General features: G+C 39.0%; 1 protein-coding gene across 2 annotated transcripts in view; it reads right to left on the minus strand.

Moving 5' to 3' along the window:
• The window catches only part of Strip (striatin interacting protein), a 165,787-nt gene that overhangs the window by 60,681 nt on the left and 80,112 nt on the right, over positions 1 to 24,994 (minus strand). For both annotated transcript variants that reach the window (XM_083117463.1, XM_083117464.1), the window contains 4 exons: positions 24,667 to 24,815; positions 19,256 to 19,430; positions 16,707 to 16,861; positions 607 to 723 (listed from right to left, as the gene is read on the minus strand). In XM_083117463.1, the coding sequence (XP_082973589.1) occupies positions 607 to 723; positions 16,707 to 16,861; positions 19,256 to 19,430; positions 24,667 to 24,815 (596 nt within the window). The remainder of the gene's footprint in view (positions 1 to 606; positions 724 to 16,706; positions 16,862 to 19,255; positions 19,431 to 24,666; positions 24,816 to 24,994) is intronic.

The following is a 24,994-nucleotide window of genomic DNA, read 5'->3' on the forward strand; positions in this document are numbered from 1 at the left end:
GATTTTCTTGCTCGTGTGTGCATACGGGCTGATTATAGGTGAGGGTGGATACAGATACCAATATTTAGTGATGGCACATTGGTTAAGAGGGATCCAGTTCCACATTTCTGATTCAGATCCAATTTTAAACTATAGTAGGTTTAGTCCAGATTAGAATATCTGCACATGAAGCAAAGTGAAAACAAATGTTACCTTTATTTGACTTCCCACCCCCCAAATAATAGAAAAAAAAATCATCTGTTCTAATTCCTTCATAACAATTGTCATTTTCTAACTAAATACCATGAACAAAGAATAAGGTAGTTTATTTTCACATTTTGAAAGTTTGAAATACATTTTGATTTTAAATAACCCTTGTTTGCACTGTGATGACCTACTATCAAAATGTAATTTATTTCAGTAACAAGGAATTGAGTCTTGCTTTGAATGGGAATACAGTGGAACCCTAATTTTACATTTTTCTGCATTAAAAATTCAATCTTGATGATCCCAATAGAGCAAAATGCTATACATTTTTCCTCAATTTTACATTTTTCCATATTTTAAGTTCTTTCACCTTGGTCTCCTGAAAAAACATAAAATCGAGGTTTCACTGTACATGCTTACCTGATACAAAACTTCAGTTGGTGTCAGATTTATGTCAGACTCAGGATTGGAAACAGGATTCCTTGCTATATCCTCTTCTTTTTGTACCTGAATCTCTGCTAGGGATGTGTACATATGCTGCAACAAAATGTAAAGTAATTTTAAAATAATAAGATATAGATTTGAAATGCTTTGGCATTTATATCTATATCCAACTTTACACACTTCAACAATATACTCCTAATCTTTATAGCTGTAACACATGAGAAATAGTTTACCTTAATGCCATTAATTCTACATTGTTACAGCTGTTAACTAAAATGAGCTGCACAACAAACAAATGGCGTCATTACACACTAATACAATAATCCAAACTGTTCTCCACCATAAACATTATTTCAAGCTTTCATAACCAAAACTTATAATTTACAAACTGAAATATTAGAACTTGTAAAAAGCAGTGCATTGTTTTCTTATTTGACATACAAGGGTCGTTCAAGGTTGACCGGGACTTTTATTTCTGCAGAGGAAATAGGTAGCAGAAGAAACACCAAACTATGTCAGTTTTCAAAGTATTCTCCGTGCACGCCGAGGCACCGTTGCCATCATTCTGGCCGCTCCCGAATTCCTTTGGCGTAGAAAGAACTTGGTTGTTGTCATAGCCACTGGAGGACATCGCTCCGCAGTACTTCGTCTGTCGTGAATTTCTTCCCTCACAGATGGTCTTTAAGGGGTGCAAACAAATGATAATCACTGGGGGCTAAATCCAGACTGTAGGGGGGATGGGGCAGAACTTCCCAGTGCATGTCAGCCAGAGTTGTTGTTGTCACATTGGCCGTGTGAGGGCGAACATTGTCATGGAGAAGAATGACATTTCCAGACAACATCCCAGGTCTTTTCTTGCGAATGGACTTTCGTACAGCACCACTCAACAATGTGGAGTAATACTGGGCATTAATTGTGCTCCCTTTGTACAGAAAATCCACATGGATAACGCCCTTCATGTCCCAGAAGACACTTGCCATGATCTTTCCAGCGGCTGCGTTTTGCTTTTCTTGGGGGGCGGGGAACCTTTATGCCGCCACTCCATGCTGCGTCTTTTGGTCTCTGGGGTTGAATTGTGCAACCATGTTTCATCACACGTGATGATGCATTGCAACAATTCATCACCTTCTGCTCAAAACCGATTCAGAAGCTGTTCACAGACCGTCCTGAGTGTCCACTTCTGATCGAATGTCAGCTGGCGGGGAACCCACCTTGCACAGATTTTGCGGAAGCGTAAGTGGTCGTGAATGATTGTCTCAACACTCCCGACACTGATATTCACCTCGGCAGCAATATCCCGCACTGTTACTCGCCGGTTCTCAAGAATCATTTGCTCAACACGTGCGATATTCACTGGTGTGACTACAGTCGGGCGAATGTGTCCATGCGCTTCATTTGTCACCAGCTCCCGTCCTTCGCGAAACTGCTCACACCATTAGTACACTCTTGTCCGCGACATCATTTGTTCACCATACTGTGCTTGCAATCGTCTGAAAATCTCAGCTGGTTTCACTTTCTCCTTCACGAGAAATTTGATTACACACCGCTGCTCCACAGCCACAGACACACTGCTTGCCGCCATGTTCGCTGCAACTGCTGCACATGCACGAAATACGTCATGCCAGGCACTAGTTACTCGCGAAGGAATACATTACGTCACCCGCACGTTTCATCATGATCCGGCTATTCATCGATTTTTTACGTACGAAAATCCCGGTCAACCTTGAACGACCCTTGTACATGCCTTATTAACAAGAATATAATTAATACATTTCAGAAAGTACAAAACTGTCCTGGATCTTAGAAAAATAACCTAATTTTACTATAGTACAATATATTGCAAAGTTTTTTACTTCCTTGTGCTGCAAAGATCCTGACGAGATAAACTACAAAAGTTAAAACTAGAATTGAGCTGATACCGATGTATTGGTATTGGAAAGTATTGATTGGAATGTAATTATTGATGCCAGCTGATACTTTTCAGGAGTTTGGGTATTTTGCCGAGTATACGAAAATGAAACACAGCACTTTCGTGGAGTCTGAATGGCCAGCATTGCAACAGCATTGTGGAGAAAAATGAAGTAGGTGATTAATTTATTATCTCATGTGAAATTAAGAATGTTTCAAACAGTGCTTACAGTTCAATTACAATGCCGACATATTACAATTGAAGGGCTCGGGTGTAAAACATGGTGACATTTTTATCATTTTTGAGTACAAAGTAAAATGTTTCATCCTTCAATTTTCAAGTGAAATTGTCATGTCATAAAATTTGCATTGGACTCTGTGAAGCCTTCTGAAATTGGTAAATACAACACGAAAACAATTTATCTACAGTATAGCTTCTAATAACCAATTTTCTTAATCAACTCAGAAATGACCAAAATGTCACTTACCATGTTTTACACCCAAGCCGTCCAATTAATAAATTTCCTGAACTGGTTTGAATGGTTACAGTTTTCAAGCATTGATATAAGTGGGAATTGGTAAGAGTATCAGTATTGGTTCAAAGTAATATTGGCTCAGCCCTAGTTAAAACATTTTCTTAAGATAGCAATTGCAAAAATGTTCTTCAAATAGTCCAGAAAAACTCTATGCTAAATTAAACAAGATCAATTTTATTTTATGATCTCCCTGAATATGGATCTGGAATCAGAAAATGTTATATTGTTGAGTTTCAATGTGGAATATTTTTTCAAAATTAACAGCATAACTGAATTGTACAGTGTTACCACAACAGTATCAAAATTGCTTTGTGTTGTATTGCTGTAGGAGATGTTCCACCATTTTGAACTTTCCAGTCAAGGTGAGATCAATGCAGGAAGATGAGAAAATAGAAAATAGAAGGATCCCCATTTTATAGAACCCAGGGGTCTCATGAAGGGAAGATCAATGGCCAGATGCCACCTATCACCTTAACAACACTTAGTTACTAAACTTATTATTTCAATTGGACTGGATATGATCAATGTTTAACATTTGAGTACAAAAAAAACAAACGAAAAAGCATGCATAAAATTCTCAAACTTACAATTAAAAAGCATGTGGTTTACAAAAGGGGAGAGAGAAGGATAAACAATTATGCATTAATTAAATGTATGAACACTTTGTGTAGCTGAAGAATCTATCTAGTTTGTTATAATATCTGAATTTATACAGTAACAGAAGTATATCTCTTGCTTTTTTCGATTGGTTCTAGTATTCATGGAATGACATAAAATGATCTCACATTCGTATTCTTCTACACTTATGCAGTGTATTGTTTGAACTTGTGTAGTTTGAATATTATTGCATATAAACCACACCGATACCTTTTGCAGAAATATTTTTTTAAAAATCTAAAATTACATGGTCAATCCAAACCAAATGATAAAAAATGAGAACAATGATTAGTTGCTTGACCATTTTTAAAAATGTTCATATTTTTGTTAATCAGGGTGGCTACAGACAAGCAGAAATTAAATTCCCTGACTTTCCCAGGTTTTCCAGGACAAAATTTAGATTTTTCCCTGACAATTATAAACTACATTCATGTTCTTGCAAATGGAAATAAGAATATTATACAGATTCAGGTATATTAAGTACCTACATTAGCTTCCACGAAAATGACTTCATTTCTCTATGATTTGTATTAAAACTGCAAAACAGTGAATTTGGAAAATTATTACTATTCACAAGCTTGAGAGGAATTATGGGATTTTTTCATATGCAGCCAATTTTTCAATAAAATATTTGATCATTTTTAAAGTTATGACTAAATGAGAGTAGTGTGAAGTGATTGATGCAAAAAGGAATTTTGTAATTTTTCAATCTCTCTAGCCTTTCTTGTTATTATATGTTGATATTTCCACTGAGGTTTGGAACCCTCTGTTTGCAAGAACCATGAGTGTGGACTCATTTCTCAATGCACAAACCTACTTCTCTTTTCTATGTAAAGCAAACAACTTAACCCTTGAACACAAGTGAAACAATTGAATCATACAAAACAAAGTGTCATATTTCCTTACATTATCAATGGGATGTCTCCTTCAGTACAAACATTCACAGTATATCCAAGTGATAGTGGTGAAAAGGGTATACAGTGAAACCCTGATTTTACGTTCCTGCATTATACATTTTCCCGCTTAATACGTTCATCCAGTCAGGCACCGGCAAAAGACATTCACCTCGATTTTACATTCGCTCTAACTCCCGTTTCTCGCTTTATACATTTTCCGAGCTGTGACGATGTCTTAAAATTTGGCAGAAACCTGTTCCGTTGACTACGCCACTTCTCCCTCCCTTTTCTTGCTTTTGCAGCTGTTTCATTTACCACGCAACCTTGAACTTCCAGATGTTAGGCTTTCGTGCGAGAGGAGGAAGCGAAGAGGCATGGTCAGTGGAAGGCGGGGGGTGTGGGGGGGCAGGGTACAACTTGCATTTGTCATACCTCCCTTGAGGGACAGGAAGGGAAAATGGCACTTCTTGCATTTCCCGTGAAGACGATGGGCCAATCCTTCTGCCGTGGGTTCAGACAACAAGCGCACTGTTGCCAAACCGATTCTCTCTAAATGCTGCCTTCCCTAGAGTTTGGACACAATGTGTGTGACTGAGGTGTCTTTGTTCACCCTTCCCCTCCACAAAAATGCATGTGGAAAATTGACAACGAGACTCGATCACCATTTGTTTCTTTGACCACACATTTACTTAATTCTTCATAGTTGACGAGAACAAAAAAAAGTTTGTAAAAACTTTTCCTTTCTTCTTGATTGCAACATTGAAAATGGAAAAAAATTAAGTATTTGCCATACCGGATAACAACGGTACTTTTTCTTCAATGGAAATTCATTTAGATTCCTTAGACAATATGATTGGATGTTGTTAGACTATTTTTAATCTGAATTTTTTTCACAAATGAACGCTATATCATTTGGTTATCAGAATGAAGCTGAAAACTCACCAGCTAAAGTGATCATTTTTTTCTAAAACTCACCAGCTAAAGTGATCATTTTTTTCTATGGGCAGATAGGGCGATATTTTGCTCACTGAAAAATATTCATGTCAAATCAATTGTGTTGGGGGAGGGGGGTGAGGTTGAAATTAATTATTCTTCTACGTGAGGCCGAGAATGTTTTCTCTATGAATATTGCGTAACTCGTATGTTGTAAAGTGATGGGGCCAGGAAACATGAGTGAATAAACGAGATGTGAGGCGATATTTTCTGAGAGCAGCCAAATTTAGTGCACATCCATTCCAATGCGTATTTGGGCCAAAAGAGCATGGGGGCTGCCCAAGCATGGTGCTGATCTAAGCACCTTCAAATTGGGCAAAAAAAAAATCGAAGAATATGTGGGGTAAAGGCAGTCGGAGCATGGTGCTGATCACACCATCTCCCACATCCCGTATGCATCACGGCATGGTGCAAAGTGCATGGGAAACTTTACCTTCAGCTTTTTCTCATTTGCAGGGGGGGGGGGGGGCATTTGCTTTGTCATGCTCCCTATGGTATCATCACTAGTAGTGCTGGGCGATATATCATCCAGATGATATATCGCTATATTGAAAAAATATAATCCAAGCGATATCAACTAGACAATATAATGGCAATATATTTTCACGATATTTTAACGATATATATATATCATGCCGGCTATATATGGTCACTATATTTTGGCAATATATATCATGCCGGCTATATATAGTCATGATATTTTGGCGATATATATCATGTTGGCGATATATCGTAACGATATTTTAGCGATATATATATATATATCATGCTGGCTATATATTGCCATGATATTTTAGTGATCTATATATATCGTGCGGGCGATATATCATCATCATATATTGGCGACATATATCATGCTGACTATATATCGTCATGATATATTAGCGATATATATATCATGCTGGTGATATATCATCACAATATTTTCACGATATATATCGTGCCTGTGATACATCATCATGATATTTTGGCAATATATCATCACAACATTTGGCAATATATCATCACAATATTTGGCAATATATCATCACAATATTTGGCAATATATACAATGTTGGCAATATATCATCATATTTGGTGAAATATATAATGTTGGCAATATATAGTCATATTTGGTGATATATCATCACGATATATATATATATATATATATAAAAAAATCAAATAAGGTAAAAGGAAACACTCACCGGACAGTAGGAAAATTCAAAATTTTCGCTAATTTATAGCATCATCGGTGTGAGAAGAAACAGAAGACGGAACCGGAAGTTGGGGTCCTGCAGAGTTGCCAGGTCCCCATTGAAGAAGAAGCGGTGCATAGAACGAAAAAAACACTGTTTCGTCACCAGGCTCGTCGTAAACTGTGAGTGTGTAGGATGAGTTGGGAGGGAGGGCGGGAGGGTGGGTGAGGGTTGGGCATTACTGGGTGGCCTTGTTCAGGCCAGGTGGAGTGGTTGCACTCATGGCCGATATATAGGCCCTCTCCCATCTTTTGCGAACAGAGGTGTTGGCTGGTTGGGGTAGGAGGTGGATGATCGCTACCCGGAAGCAGTCGTTGAAACTGATGTTGTGGTGGTTGGTGTGGACGGCGACAGTGAAGTCCAGGTTGTGGGTGGAGGAGCGGTGGTTATTGATGCGGAGGTTGAGGGCCGTTGATGTTTCCCCAGGTAAAAATCACCACAGATGATGCAGGTGAGGATGTAGATAAGGTTTGAGGCATGGCAGGTCCCTTTGGGATGGAGGGTAAATTTGCCAGTGGCCGTGTGCACCTGGAGGGTGTGAGAAGTGATGAGGATGGGACAGGTCTTGCACCTGGGTCGGTTGCATTTATGGGCAGGGGGGTGTTGGATGTGTGGTGAAGGAGTGTTGTGGACCAGGATGTTTTGGAGGTTAGGGGGGCGTTTGAAAACCACCCTGGGTTTGTCGGGAAATATGTTTTTGGTTTCGGGATCACTGTGGAGGATTGGGAGAAGAGAGTGCAGTGTGTGCCTGATTTTGTTGAGGTGGGGATGATATTGGGTGATGAGTGCAGGTGGGTTGGTGGCAGCAGGTTTCTTGGTGGTAGTGGTATGTGAGGCAGCTCGTGATATTTGCTTGGTGACCAGGATGGAGGGATATCCACGGTTAACCAGGGCCTGGTGTAGGCGGAGGTTATAATTCTGGCGGGAGGTGGGTGAAGTGTTCAGGCGCTGTCCCCTGAGGGCCAGAGAGAATGGAATTGCTTTTTTGGTGTGGAACGGGTGGGAGCTGGAGAAGTGTAGGTATTGCATGTGGTTGGTGGGTTTTATGTGGATGGAGGTAGTCAGGTGTCCTCCCTCGATGTGCACGTCCACATCCAGGAAGGTGATCTGGTTGGGGGAGTGTGTCCAGGTGAATTTTAGGGAACGGAAGTGGTTAAGTTGGTCCAGGAAGGCTGACAAGGATGGTTCTCCATGTGTCCAGAGCATGAAGATGTCGTCGATGAAGCGGAGCCAGAGGAGGGGTTGGAGGGGTTGGGTAGCCAAAAACTCTTGCTCAAGTTGGCCCATGAAGAGGTTTGCATAGGATGGGGCCATTCTGGTACCCATGGCTGTACCTCGGATCTGTAGGAAATTTTGGTGTTCAAAGGTGAAGTTGTTACAAGTGAGGACAAGGTGGGCTAGGTGGGTCAGGAAGTTGGTGCTGGGGTTGTGAGGTTTGGGTCTGCTATTGAGATAGAATTCTATGGAGCAGAGGCCATGGGAGTGAGGTATGTTGGTGTAGAGGGAAGTGACATCAATGGTGGCAAGGATGGTATTTGGGGGCAATGGTGGGAGGGTGCTGATTTTCTGGAGGAAGTGGTTGGTGTCACGGAGGTAGGAGGGCAGAGCTTTCACAAGAGGCTGGAGATGGGAGTCAACAAAGGCTGAGATTCGTTCTGTAGGTGAGTTATAGCTGGACACAATGGGTCTGCCAGGGTTGCCAGGTTTGTGGATTTTGGGCAATAGATAGAAGGTGGGGGTGCGGGGATTGTCGGGTATTAACATGGCGGTGGTACGAGCTGTTAGGCCTTCAGGTGGGCCGCGGGTGTGGATGAAGTCCCGGATTTTGGTGAGGTGTTCGGCAGATAGGTCAACTGTGGTGGGTTTGTAGGTGGAGGGGTCAGCCAGCTGGCGGTTGGCTTCCGCCAGGTAGTCTTGAGAGTTCAAGACCACCGTGGTGGACCCCTTGTCAGCTGGGAGGATTTTGATGTTGTGGTTGTTGCGGAGGTCTCTGAGAGCTTTCTGTTGGGGGGGATTGAGGTTAGGTTGGTTGTGAAAGTTATTTAAGAATGAGCTGTCAGAGGTGGTGGAAATGACGGCAGTGATGTATCTTTCCAAGGGGTGGTTGGTGGGCAGGGGGGGGGGGTGGATCTTGGGAGGAGGGGGGGCTAAATTGAAGGAGGCTCGGGTGGTTTTCACTGATAGTAGTTTGTAGTGAGGGATTTTTGGCCCAGAAATGTTGCCATCGGAGGCTGCGAGCAAATGTGTGTATGTCAAAAAGTAGGCGGAATTGGTTGGGGGGAGTTGTGGGGGAGAAGGTGAGGCCTTTGGATAAACAGCTATATATATCGTGCCTGTGATATATCGTCATGATATTTTGGCAATATATCATCACAATATTTGGTGATATAGCATCACAATATTTGGCGATATATACAGTGTCGACAATATATCATCAAATTTGGTGATATATATCGTGTTGGCAATATATAGTCATATTTTGTGATATATCATCATGATATTTTAGCGATATATATCATGTCAGCGATATATATCATGGAGACAGTATATCGCTGATATCACTATAAGGAAAAAATATAGTGACTGTATTTTCTTGACGATATATCACGATATCAAATTTCCGATATCGTCCATCCCTAATCACTAGTCTTGTAATTACTGAAAAGTGCCACCAAGTATTTCTGCCCCTATCTTCTTGCTCCTGTGGAATTGAGCACCCTTACACGAGACAACTTAACCAATTAACATAAAGGCGAAAAGACTGGCGTCTAAAATTACGCAGTTGCTTTTCAACCTGAATACGCACATTCAACGAACATAGGGTACTGCAAGTGAAAAAAAAAAAAAAGACGCCCATCTTCCCCAACATGAGCTCATTACTCGGGCACTGTGCAGAGCTATGCAGTAATTGAAGGATTCAGCCCCTTTCTCATTTTTTCATGCCCTGCATCGGAAATCTTGCTCATATGTCTGAAGCATTGACATGACAACATTGGAGAACTTCAAGCAGTGATCCTTCTCCTTCCTTCTTTCTTCCTGCAACTTGGCCGGGAATAAGCACACTTCTGATAAGACTTGTTCAGTGCCCCTCAACCACCTGTTCATCTCCCCCCTTCCCCTCCCTTGCATTACAAACTGGTAGGAGGGGTGTCTGCGAGCAACGAGCAGCTGCAAACTGGCGCCAAATATTTCGTCTCCTAGCTCCAGAGCTATGACTCATCCAAAGTGAAGAAAAATGGCTTTGAATCTCCTCTCCAAAGGTTGTTTTGTTTTTTGATGATTAGGAAACATGAGTACCAGACACAAAGCGAGGAGTTAGAAAAAGAAAAGCTTTTTTTTTCTTTTCTTGTTCTGCCTTCTGATAAACACCTTGAACACACAGAGCAGTGCAGGAAGGAAATGCACATGATGCAAAGAATAATACAGAGCATTCCCTGACATTCGCTACAAGACTTGGCGGCAAGCGGCCCAGTGTCAGCGCTTGTCTTTCCCGGTGAATGGGGTTCGTGACAGTCGCTAGAGTCGGCTATTAAAATTACAGTTTTCATATTGTGTACTAACCTTGACTACAGAAGGTGTTGAAAATGATGTCCCTCTGCTGCAACACATTCCACAAAAATTCACATGACTTGCATTATCTCTAGGCTGTAATTCATGCACTATTGTCATTCTGTAGGGCTTAAATTTAAGAATTTTAGCGGCTCTAAATGCTGTGGGTTTTGAAACACCCGTTTCTTGTGAGAGGCGGCTGATAGATTTCCAAGGACACTGTTCTAACCTTAGTCCTATCTCATTAAGTTTTTCCTCAGTAAGTACATGTGGGTTTTTCTTTCCACTTTTATTCAGAACTGACCCTGTTACTCTAAACTTTTTGCGAGGTTTAATATAGTGGTCCTGTAAACTTTTGTGGTGCCATATGAAGCCACAATCTTCAACACACGGACATGACACAACACAACTTCCGAGGGAAGATTATACTGGCGTCAGTCTGCAACTTCAACAGAAAGGCAAAGAGAGCGAAGGCAGGGAGAGCAAAAAAAAAAAAACAGACTGTAGCATGCGACTGTCACGGACCCATTCACTGGGAAAGACAATCGCTGACGCCAGGCCGCTTGCCACCGAGTCTCGTAGCGAATGTCAGGGAATGCTCTGTATAATCGCTGCTTTTCTTCGGAACCATTCACATGCAGAAAATAAATCACGCAATATTAAACGTTGACGGGAAGACACACACACATACACACTTGCCCTCTGCAAGACTTCTAAATCCAATAATAAATCGTCAATTAACATGGATGTAAATAACAATCAGTGGCGTGCCCAAAGGGGGTGATGAGGGTCATAAGCCCCCCTCCCTCTGGCCAGTATTTCTAACGTCAAAGGCAGGAAAAGATGGCAAAATGAGGGCTGACTACTTTAAAAAGTATACGTAACCCCATTCCCCCTTTCAAAAATACTGCGTGCCTCACTGATAATTTATTGCGACAAGTAAAAATGTGTAACTTGACAAAGCTTGTTTTGTTCACTTCATGCTGGTGGGCTGATCGGGACTGGATACATATGCAGCTCAAAGTGGAATCTGAACCATTCTGCACGTCTTCAGGACACTTTGATTACAGTTATAAAAATGCATTCTAAAAATTGCAAGTAATTACCAGTTTACAGAGTGAACGGAGATCTCACACGATCAGATGCATAAACTGAACCTAATAGACGGCAGTTAGAAGAAGTCATCCACCGTTTCTACCCTCGAAAGTGGGTCCTGCTAATCCGTCATTGATTTTAACAGCACGTCTTGCTTTTGACCTTAGAGATTGACTATCATACTTCTTTCGTGTTGTTAAATAATTTTTGATATAATATAACCCATAAAAAGTCGATTGTGTAGTAATTTCTTACTGACACTTGAAGTTCACCCCTCCCTTATGCTTTCCCACATTTTACTTTTTTTTTTTATTTACGGGCCCCTGAAAAACATAAAATTGGGGTTTGACTGTATATGTATTAAAAATTAAATGCATGCAACTTTATGGAAGGGAAATCTACTGCATTGTAAAGGTGCCTGATTTTGCTAAACAAATATTAAAATAGGAACACGCTGTTGAAAACAGCTTCCAAAAGTTTATGTACGAGGAGGTCACAGAAAAAAGTTCCAATGGCACCTGTACATGGCGCTAGTGTCAGAGCGCAACATGCATATGCAGGCAGGAAGAAGTGTCATGTGGCTGTAATCTGGTGCAGTAAAACACAGTCATTTTAAGACAGTTTTAGGAAAAAGGTGCTAGCTCTCATACAGTTTCCCACCGACTGCGAGGTACGTGTGGTAATCAGATTTTTGCACACTCAGAATCCGGCATAGAGCCACCAGTAATCATGTAAGGTGTACAGACCAGACATCATGAGCGATAGTATGATCAGACGGTGAAGGCCAATCCAATGTGCACGACCCCATACAGCTGCGTACATGCAGGCTCTTTTACATCATTTCAAGTGAGAGATCTTGGACCACTCCCTGTACAGCCCTGACCTGCATGCACCCACTTTAATCTCTTTGTTCAGCTGAAGAGATTTTGACAGCTACATTGCAGTACAGATAGTTCCAGTCTTTACTGTCAGACACATATGCCATGGGCACACAAAATTTATTGTCATGCTACGACCAATGCCAGAACTACAGTGGTGATTATGCCAAAAATTAGATTAGGAGTCACTGTAACTAATGCTTTTAATTACTACTGATATTCTTGTTTTATTAATGCCTTCGGTAGGGACCTTTATCTTTTGTTATTTTTCTTCCAAATTGGTGTTATTAGTTTTCTATTTTACTTATTTTTACTATTCAGTGTCATTTTTCCCAAAATTCACATTTTTATTTTATCACTTTTTGTGGCAAATATACCTAAAATTATACCTTCATGGTATTTTTAAACTACTGCTTTAAATTGTAGGTCACATGGCCTATGCCTATTGAGAGAGTTTGATACATTAGAAGTTATTTTGGGAAAGTTATTTTCCATACCCCTTTCTTAATTTTAAAGTAAGGGTATTATATAAGGGAATTTTCCCCACCCAAAAATTTTAAATTTTAAAATCAATCAATCTCACGTGACAGATCCCGATATAAATGTTTTTTGGCATTATCTTTTTTTTTTTACTTTTTAATGTTATGTTTCCCAAAATACACGTTTTTATTTTAGAACATTTTTCTGCCAAATCCACCAAAACTCATTACTTCCATTGTGCTTTTTTAAAACTACTGTTTTAAATTGTAGGTGATGTGGTGTACGTATTTTCATGACAGTTTGATATGTTGGAACCGATTTTTGTGGAAGTTATTTTTCATTATTTCTTGCTCAACAAATGCCGATGTTACAACTCCCCTGTGGCAGTAAGTGAGCACTCGATCTCCACCACTTAGCTCGGTGATTCAAAACACTTCTCGTGTGACAAATACTGATGTTGCGGCTTCAGTGTGAACCCTGCCACTTGGCTCTGTGGTGTGAATTGTTCTGATAGAAGTTGAGAAAGTCCTGGGAAATATTTGATTGAACGTGGCTGTCGGAATTATTCCACATACAACATGCATTTTAGGTTTGGATAAAATGTTGGAAAACTCGTGGCACATTTTTTCTTTAAGCCTAAAAAAGACAAGAATGTTGAATTTCAAGGTATTTTTCGTTGTTTAAGCACATTTTTAAAATTCGCAAAAAATGCCAACAATTCGCATTTTAGAATTTTCAAACAGGTGAAAAATGTGTCCACACATCACTGCACATTCATAAACACTACTTTGCAGCAATTGACATTTTTCACTATTATTGCGTTTGCGAAAAATCAAGGTCCCTACTAATTGGAACTTACTTTCTATATGTCCTGGTATAAATCAGTCGATGAAAAGTTAAAATTTAGCAGGTCTGGCAGAAAAGTCAATTACTGAAGAAAGTGATATGCTTTTAGGATTGAATGATTTGAGTAATTATGATATTAAAATATTTATATATTTATTATTATAATTTTATTTCATAACATTAGACATTCAACGAGTTTAAACAAACAGGACCAAAACGAGCGTTGCAGAAAAGTTGTGGTTGGGAGCATCATGCACTTGTGAAATTTATATGACGTTTACCAATGCAGATTTCTGCTTTACTATTTCGTGACATTATTCAACATCCCGATTTGTTGGATTCTTCTTGACATGGAATTATAGTTCCATGTCATTGTAAATGAATGCTAACCTGTGCAAAACCAGTATTATGCCTGGATGATGAAAGAAAACATTCGTACGCTTTTCTAAATTGAACAAGATTAAGTGAGCCAGAAGAGTAAAAAAATTCCAGCAGCATATTTGCAGTGGTGCAGCAGACTAAGGCTCCATTTTTGTTCAATATTGCATCTGACAAATGTTCTAAATGACAAAAAATGTCATACTGGAACATCCACGAAACATCAGATTCATTAGAGTGCAATGCATGTAATTCTTGTCGGATGTTGCACAATGACAAGTATCGAACTGCTAAGTTCGACAAAAATCGCAAGCATATAAGGAGCCAAAAAAATTGTTCAATGAAATGTTGTACCACACGAGACACACTTGGATGTGCAAGGCTCTGTTTATGCATGGAATTTTTGACGGACGTTGCAGTCCGAAGGCAAAAAAAAAATCATAAGTATGCCATGCATGCAATTTTTGTCGCACGTTGTAGTGAACATTTTGTCAAATGTTCAAAGTTCAACATTAGTCGGACGGTGATATTCAACAAAAATTGTATGTATCAATGTAGCCTAAATGTTCATCCAACAAATGCTGTACCACGACATTCAACAAATTACAGGGTTGCATAGACCTTTTTTGTTTCCATTTTCCTTCAGAATGTCCAACAAAATGCCATGCTACCACGTCCAACAACTATCAGCCAGTGCCACAATGGTAATGACCCTCCCCTCCATCTGTAGGCTGTTCTGTTCCCTTACTACTTCCATACAGACAAGAAAAATGATAATTCAATGGATTTTCCACATGATATTTAGAGGCTTATCAAATTTTTCTGCCCCTCCGGAAATTTCTCTCTCTCTCCCCCACCTCCCATCACTAGTTTCTGTTCTGGCACTGTGGTTGTGTTGTGCATAAAAGGGGCCTAAAAGTTGAGGCCGATATTTAGCAACAAAATTTCCTGTTCTCATGCAGCGCTACATAACATCATCTTTCAAAGCAAATGCCTGGCACATTCATTCCATCTTTTTTCATTCTTGACTTTTTTTGACCTCTCAAATTCCCTGACTTTTTCCAGCTTTCCAGGTCTTTTGCCACCCTGTTATTGTAACCCCTATGCAAGAGCAGTTCAAAACAGGCATTATTTTTCTAAAACTTCACTTCATCTGAAAATGGCGGCAATTTTTGTTTCATGACTTGAGGCATTTTTGACCTTGGCTGACAGTTGCGATAATTATGATAACTCAGCCAAGAAAAATGTTAGAGAGCTGAGGTAGAAAACATTGTTTTAAGTACACTTCAAGGGACTTTTTATGTTCTGTACTTTCTTTCACCATCTGTAATGCACATGGCTGAAATTTAGTGCCAAAACTGATATCCAATTTTTAAAAAAAAATCAAAGTTTAGGATTTTCTTTTCTTTTAGTACGGAAGTAATCTAATATCAGGACTATAATTTCTTTAGAGAATACATATGCATTCAAAGTTCATGCAGAAGTCATATGAACACTGTCACTGGTTTCCTCTTTTAGTTTTTCAAAATTTGAGCCGAATAGGTGGGGGACCTAGTACAAATTTGATATTCACAGCATAAAAATTTCGAGATTGGTATTCCATAGATAACAGTTACAAGATTAGTCAAAAACAGTCAAATTTATGTTATTAGTTACAAAGAAATATTTAATTTTTAATAAACTATAATGTAATTAGAATTATTGTATTTATAAATAACATCATGCAAATGGCATAGTAAGACTGCTAGCAGCTATTATGAATGAAATCGTCCTTAAGGCAGAGATTTATCTGAACAGGTTAAGATATGCAAGCGGAGTACCATTAGTGGAAAGCTGAAACTACTCGAGTAGCCAGTCTCATGCAGTGATGTTTGCGAGTTTAGTTTTAAATCTCTTTACATTAGCAGCTTCCTTGAATAAGTATTCTGAATCTTTTATTATAAAAAAAACAGTGCACGAAGCACTCTCATACCAAAAAGTTTTGTTTTAAACCCTCTACAGAAGACAGTTCTCAGAAAGCAGATCAGGCAAGGCAGTGTTTGTGAATTTTCATAGGAATAGCCAGTTCTCTTTCTAAGTCCTTTCGAAGCAATGTTTAGGTAGTTCTTGCTAACAGAACTTTATTATCATAAAAATACTTGTAACGTCACGTTAATGGTAGGCAATAGTGGGAAGGTGCCCATTGCTCATCTAGTTTCAAGGTTGTGTTAGTGACTTTTTCACTCATTCACTTTTTAACAGTGGTGATGTGCTTCTGTCATCAATACTTATGCATGTCAGTGAGTATAGTAGAATAAATTTCATGTACAATCAAAAAGTGTCCTGCATTAATTTGATGACACCTAGTTAATAAGTACACATTGCTCGTCAGTCTTGCAAGACCAAGGGATACCAATATATATCTTTTGGAACAAATTCTGGTCCGTCATGAATCAAGATTACTAGATGTACAAGATTACTAATTCATTTTTCCTCAAATTAAAAACCACTGTACTTTCTCTATAAAATTATAAAACCTCTATTCATGTTCATTACATGAACAATAAATGATCTAACATAACATTTCTTGACTTCTTCAGCTAATACATATTCAAGAAACTTTATTTTCAATGAGATACGAACCTGCTTAAGAACTTTTACTCCTTCATGTATAGGTTGTGGTAAACCAGCCAACGAATCTCTATCACCCTGTAGAGGAAATCCAACAAATTTAAGTCTTGTGTTGTCCAAAAATTGATCTAAATCTTTCTGGCGAACTTTAGGAGCCCAAGGAAGACCTAGAAAATGAAACACAAGAGAGAAAATATATATTAGAAATTTTCTTAATAAAACTATCAATTACTAGGGTAAATCAAAAATTAAGTTACACCCCCCCCCTTGTATAAAACAAACAAAACACATTAGAAAGAAAATAATTATTGTACACAAATGTATGAACATTTAATTTTTTTTTTGACATAGTCACCAAAGTATTCCAAGCACTTTTTTAATCGTGTGACCAGTTTTTTTATTTCTTGTGTGTAAAAATTCTGTCCAATTTCAATTGAGTTGACTTTTGTGCTCATCGGTTAACATCGCGACACCCAGTGAGAGCACAGTTTACGATCGATACACCCAACTGGTGATGAATCAGCATAGACACACTATCGTAGGATATGTTCAGTTCCCTTGCAATCTCTTTTAATTTTCACGTGTCGGGTGGCAAGGATGATTGCATTCACATGCTCTGTTTTGTTGATAGTGTTCACATTTGCAGGCTGCCCAACACACTGTTCATGTTTCACGTTTGTTCTTTCCTCTTCGAACATCTGACACCATTTCCTGATCATGGGGTGTGGCATTGCATTCTCACCATACACCTCGACAATTTGGCGATGGATTTCACTCTGATTATGACTTCGTGTTCACAAAAGTCGGACAATAGAGCGCACCTTAATTTTGGATGCCACCTCAATATGATGCGCCATACTCACGCGGTGACTACTCTCATATTAAAGCAGCTGCAGCATGGCTGCTTTGGGTATCCGGACAGTGTTGCCACCAAACGTGATTATTTTATCTCTTTTAGTACAGGAACACGGCTCGGGTGCAACTTACTTTTTGATTCACCCACATACATATGTGCATCTTTTAATTCACCTTCAGTTTTTGGCATGGTGATTATCTAATGAACTGTTGAAAATAGGTAAAAACTGTAAACAGAAGGTCTGCAAGCACAACAAATAGTTATAGGAAGAAGCAAAGTATCACAAGAAAACAATAAGATGCAGAAAAAACAAAGTACATAGAATAACTATTTTACATTCACCTTATAATTACCATAAGAAGTCAGAATCTTGAAAGACACCTAAAGTGACATTTAATATTTTATACATGTTCAAATTGTCAGTTAATTCTACATACAAATAGGTTATTGAAGTAGGTAACATAACATCATGTGAATGTATCACATGTACGTATATTGATGTATTCTTCAAAATGTTTCTTTTTTAATATGAATTTGAAACTATACATTGCATATTTACTTTCACTTTTCTGCACATCAAAATTACAATTTCAAGTCTGCACAGTTTATTGCTGCAAGAACTAGGAAGTGGAATATTTACACATTGAGAAGAGAGGATCAAATAATTTTATTTAACATACTTTTAGACATAAAATATAGTATGCAAAACCAACAGTTGGATTGAATTAGCTGGTATAATGAAAATATCTGCACATCTAACAGGAAACGTGGATAGTTGTAGTTTTCTTTGGTCAAACTGAAAACTATGTTAGCCATTTTATCAAAAACATGTATTTTCATTTCTTTCAAGAATTATATGTCAGATGATATGGTAAACGCCGGGTGTCTTCTGTCCCAGGTCATCTTTAGGGTTTCAAAATTGGCTACTGACTTTCTGTGGTAACTTCGAAACCTTAAAGATGACCTAGGACAGAAGACACCCATACCGTTTCATCTGTTCCTGAGGTAAAGCCTACATCAGACAAATGGGGAGGACAATTGAACAATGCTGCAAAGAACATGCCAGCTACATGAAGAATTTTCATTCAGAAAAATCAGGGTTAGCAGAACATTCCATCCAAGAGGGCGATAGAATCTACTTCACAACCACCAAGATCATCAATAAGTCATCCAATTACTGGGACAGAATCATCAAAGAAGCAATAGCTCTCCACGGGGAAAAGGAAAACCTCAACAGGGACACGAGACTAGAACTGGGCCCAGCCTGGCTAGAGATAGTCAACTGGGAGTGTGGATGTCGTAGAGACGGCACCTGATTGGCCTGCCACCTACTCCATACCCCTCCCACATCAAATACATAACCATACCCTAACTATTCTCTGCACTTCAATCCCTGAAGATGAAAGTGATGTTAGCTCTCGAAAGCTCGGAAGCCAGCCTATCCAGAAATCACCTGGCTGATATCTCGAGAAAACTTCTTCATTCACTGCCAGGAAAGCTTCAAGAATTGATTCTCAATCAGTATGTTAGTACGTATTTCTTCCATCCAACCCTCATGAACAATTTGAACACTGCGGGATGAAAAGTACACTTCTCTCTTTCTTTCTTTGCTTAGTTATCATGGGCTTTCCAGTGTATGAAGTCTTCTTTGTATTCTCAAGTTATACAAAACAGGTATTTTTGTTACCTTTAATACACAACTCACCTTTGCCTTTCATAGGAACAGGCGTCATAGGACGTGGGCTTGGAGGCTGTGGAAGTTCTCCTGCTTCTTCCATAGCACGCCGTTCTACGATTTCTCTCATCTCTTCATCCGACTGATCATTTGGATCAAAATCTATACCTATTGATTCATCCAATGAACTTTGTTTCATCAGGCTCTATGAATGAAGGAAAAATAAAATGTATATATATATAATATATATTTTCATGGTGTAAGAAAATCATGATGTAAATATTCAAGCAATCTCTGATTTTACATTTTCCCAGATAACATGTTTAACACTTACTTACGTGAAATTTTGAAATTTTGTATTTCCGTGTTGCACAATTTAATGGTTAAATCCTATTAATTTCACTAAACAGAGATGGTACTGCGTCACTGCTTTGTTTGTTCCCAGGTGGTGGATGTTGCAATTTATCCTGTTCGTGCGGCGCTGAAGTGTTCAGTGTGGCGCAGTTCCTGTTCCCCATGTGGACGGAGGAGAGACAGGGTCTGGTCTGGGATCTTTTTGAGGATGGGGTGCCAAGTTGGGTGTGCCTGTCCATTATCCAGGTTCAGTGACGGTTTCTGTTGGATGATAGCACAGGTTTCTTTGACAGTGTTTTCTATGACAGAGCAAGGTTGGGTGAAGTATGGATGTGGAGGAGATGGTGTGGTTTGTGGACTGGAGGTGTTGAGAGAGGCCTGATTTTGGTGCATCTTTTTTGGCATCTTTTACATGTTCATCAATCCGTTCTTGGACAGTGAAGATGGTTCTGCCAATGTAGGTGTTGTGGCATTGACATGTGGCCTTTTAGACACCAGGGGATGCAAGTTTGGGCAGGTAGTATCTCTTGAAACTGGGTAGTGCTCTTCCGATTTGGGATATAGGTTTGTGTGCCAGTCGGATATTGAAGGGTTTGAGGGCCTTGGAGAGTTTGCCTGATGTGGTGGGGTGGTATGGAAAAGTGATCAATTTGGGCTAGGGATTTTGGTTCAGGTTATCTCTGCCTTGTGGGTCTCTGAGCTGGGCTTCTGCTTTTGCACACCACATGGATAGCTGGCGTTCAGTGTAACTGTTGTTTAGTCCTATTTCAGTTACGCATGCTATTTCATCATGGAGGTCGTCCTCTGTGCAGCTGTGTGTGAAGGCTCTTCTGTAGAAGTTCATCCATACTCCAGCTTTCTGTTTTGGTGGGTGGTTGGATTTGGCATGGATGTGCTGGGTGCCCGAACCTGGTTTCCTGTATACGGATGTGATGAATTTGTCTTGGTGTCGTTGGATGCTTAGGTCGAGAAAGTTGAGGCGGGCATTTTCTTCCCTTTCAACGGTGAAATTTATGTTAGGATATATATTGTTGAGGACAGTTAGGAGATGGTTTAAGTCCTCTTCCTATTTGTAGATGACTAGGGTGTCATCGGCATATCTTCTGTATCTTATATGTGCAAATTCTGGTTGGGTGAGTATTGATTTATCTGCCACATGCAGTACAGTATCATTCAACAGAAACCGGCACTGAACCTCAACAAAGGACAGGCACGCCCAACTTGGCACCCCATCCTCAAAAAGATCCAAGACCAGATAAAGAAAAGATGCAGTGCACACACCCAACTCCCCTGACACCCCTCCGGCCATGTAGGGAACAGGAATTGCACCGCACCGAGCAGCACGACCCAGCCCCCCAACCACCACCTGGCAGCACCACCTGACAACAGGAAGCAGACCACGCAAACCAGGATATACACGCCAGCGCCGCCAAATGGGAGATATTGCAACATTCGCCACCCGGGAACAAACAAAGCAGTGACGCAGTACCATCTCCGCTCCAGATGCCATACCTTTAGTGAATGAAGACACAGGGTCTTCGAAATTAATAGGATTCAACAATTAAATTGTGCAATGTGGAAATACGAAATTTCAAAATTTCACGTAAGTAATATTAAACCGCGTTTACTGCATCCATCATGAATGTTTAACACTCTTGGCTTCTGGACATCGCATTTTCCCACATTTTCATCTATAACTACAGGCCCTTGAAGAACTTATAATTAAGGTTCCAATGCATTACACTACAATTGATTGATTGATTGATTTGGTGTTTTAAGTCCACTTTATGCATAGTAAGGCTAATCAAGACTGGACCTACAGTTTAAAGTGGGATCCGAACAACTATGTGCCTCCACCGGGTATCGAACCTGGGACCCCACATTTCATGATAAGTAGGGGAATCTTATAACTAGGAAAATGAAGGCATTAAATACCTGTCAAGAATAAGAGCGGCTAGCTCAATACTATTTCTACAGATACCACGTTCATTCTCTTATCAATTATGCAGATAGATGGGTTTTCACAATTTTGATATTACTGGCAATACTACCAAAAGCTGTGAACAATGAAGGAATTCTCTCAGGATATCAACCAGGTGAGTTTTGGATGGGCTCCTAAGATTTTAGAGGACTGAAGATCAGTAACTAATCTCTTGGCAGCTTGGAAGCCTACATGGAAATCACATGGTCGATATCCCAAGACAATCCTTTCAGCATTCGCCATCAGGAACCCTCACAACAATTGTAAATATTAAATGGCATATTGTACACACAGTATGACAATCAATTAGAATTTTACCCTTTTCCTTAAACCTTTGTGACATTTTGCAAAAAAAAATGTTTGTGACATGATTTTACTGTAAACTTTTAAAATATTTGACACTATCTTATAGATTACTCAAACTTAGGATTGGTTTCAGTGATTACATTTGAATGGATATTTGAATATTGATGTCTGTTTCTAAACCAAAGTCAGAATTTCTTGTTAAAAATTTCACAAAACACAAAAACATCATTATACCGTGCGTCCATTTCGATCTGCAACCGAGAGATCGGGAGAAGCGTGGCAGGCGGCGCTGACGGAGAAGCCGACATTTGCGGCCTGTAATGCCCGCTTATTTTTATAGACATATGCAGACATTTATATAAATATTGCAAAACGATCACTAACCTGTGTTATAACATGCAAAAGTTCTTCTGTAATTCATCCAAGTTCTGCTCTTATATACACAAATAAATACGCTATAGAAACGATGTTAAGAGCCACAGATAAAAAAGCATTTTAATCATGGTTTTGATCAGTAACGTCCTGCATAAGTTTATATCCTTGAAAGAGTTTTGTGGCGATGGGAATCGTTTGGAGGTTTCGAATGTGCAACACTGTATCAGGATTACACTGCAGACGAAACCGATAAAAGTGAATGGTTTTCGTGAGCTTCCTCACAATCCGAAATATCCGAGCTCGAGTTTTTTGTTCCTTCGCGACTAGATGAAGACAGAGTTGTAAATATAGTGGCGAGCAATGTAAACCAAGAGCGTGTTAATTTCGTACTGTGCGCAAGAGTGTTATTCTTGGTTACTTGCAGTTACTTGTTTGTGTTATTGTAGTGTGTATGTGTGACGTGTCAGTGAGACGATTGGAATGCCAGCCACAAGATTCACGTTAGAACAAAGATTTTTCTATGTATGACACGTACCTACGTGAAAACAAACTCGTGTCGAGACGTGTGTAGGTAATTTGTACAGAAATTCCCATGCGTTTCAACTCCACACAGAGATACAGTTAGACATCTTGTTCTTAAATTACGAGAAACTGTATCGTTAAATTTTAAAACACCTAAGCAAAAACGACGGATTCTAACCGAAGCAAAACTCGATGATATTGGTGCAGCGTTAGAACGTTCTCCAAACAAACCTCTACGCCGTGTTTCACAAGAGGTGGGCGTGTCAAAATCATCGGCACATACAGTCACTAAGCTACTAAAATTAAAACCATACTCTTATAACACAGGTTAGTGCTCGTTTTGCAATATTTATATAAATGTCTGCATATGTCCATAAAAATAAGCGGGCATTTCAGGCCGTAAATGTCGGCATCTCCGTCAGTGCCGCCCGCCACGCTTCTCCCGATCTCTCGGCTGCAGATCGAAATGGACGCACGGTACTTTTTACCAAGAATGTTGTCCACACATTATGCAAGAAGTTTGTTAATGTCAGAATCTCTTCTCGCTGAAAATGACAAACAAATTTACCTTTTGCAGATGGGAACTTCTCCAGATGGGACTTTCAAACTTGCCACAATGTACCAAAAAAAATGTAGCTTGAGATTAAATCTTCTTGGGGTGGGGGGATAACAGGGCTATTAGTGGAGGTGAAATTTATACATATTACTTCCCAAAAATTAAAGTTAAAGGAAGATGAAGAAAATTGAAATTTTACAAAAAAAATTGTATCCAGCATGCCTCTGTGACCACAACAAACAAAAGTGAACAAAAAATAATGTAGTTCGTAACAGTGGTAAATTTATACAAGCACATGAAGTTGCATTGAAAATAGGTTGATAGCATCGGCCCTCTGGATGCTGGATAGACCAAATTTGCAGTGAGGCATGACAAAAGACCACTGTTTGAAGGCATGTAATGACCATCCCCCAATTATGAGAAAAAGAAAAAATGCAAAATTTTAGAAAAACATAATTTTGAAAATTGGACATTTCCTGCTGGATCCTAATTGTCGCACACAGTAAACAAATTCTTTTGTTTTCATTATTAGATATAAAAGTAAAATATATCATCAAAGGATGGTGGTTGAAAAGTAATAGCCCATTTATAAATTCTATCCCACAATGTTATTAGGGGAAAAATTGACATTTTCAAATTCCATTTGTTAAAAATGGATACATTATTTTGTGATTTGAGGATTTCATACGTTTATATGTATACAAATGAACAAAAAAGACAGAACTGGAATATCATGCATAGTTTTGAAGAAATGATATGGTAATAGATTCCACATGGAGGTGGTATGACAGGTATACCACATGTCCTGAGCAGAATACACATGTTGGTAAGAAAATATACCAGCTGTCCACTGAAGGTTACATGTTGTAGTTATTTTATGCTGTTCCCCATGACTTTTATTCAAAACTGATTTTCCCCTTTTTTCCAGAAACTTCTTCAAGAATGATCAGTTAATTACAAAATGTACGGAATAAGTGTTACTTTATATTAAAGCTTACTCTGGTTTTGAAATAATTTACTATAGAAACCATAAACAAGAAAAAAAAGTTGCACTTCCTAGTTTAATCTACCACCACAACCAAAAAATCTCCCTCTAGAGTTCCTTTCCTGTGATCCTAGTTTCAAATTAAGTTTGAAATTCTGTCACTCTAAACTCATAGGTAAGACTACAATTCTGCCAGAATATATAGTTAAACAATAGATAAATTCTTTATCATTCAAAAATTGATAAGAATCATAAAGTAATTAAATCCACATCAAGAAATGATTTCATAACTAAGCACATAATGAGCAATACTAATATTATTTACTGCAGAACATATTATGAATAATAAAATATGTACTTACTCGGCGAAATGGTCTATTATTCCTTTTCTGATTTTGTGCTTCAAGAAGATCAGCTGCACTGGCTGGAGGAGAAGAAGCACGCATTGTCCTAGCAACTTCCATAGTGTCTTCTTGCATAGGTTCTAATCCAGCATTTTCTCTGTATACAGCTGAAAGCAATAGTACATAAATAAATACGTGTAAAGATATCATTTTAATAGCATTAATAATTTAATCAATAATAATAATAGTAATTGATAATAATCAATCATTATTATATTTTAATATCATTAAATGCATGGGCACTCACAATTATTAAAGATTTCAATTTTGCACCAGTACTGTGTGG

The sequence above is a fragment of the Lepisma saccharinum genome, chromosome 2 (genome assembly GCF_977018435.1).
Source record: "Lepisma saccharinum chromosome 2, izLepSacc3.1, whole genome shotgun sequence".
NCBI classification, from domain to species: domain Eukaryota; kingdom Metazoa; phylum Arthropoda; class Insecta; order Zygentoma; family Lepismatidae; genus Lepisma; species Lepisma saccharinum.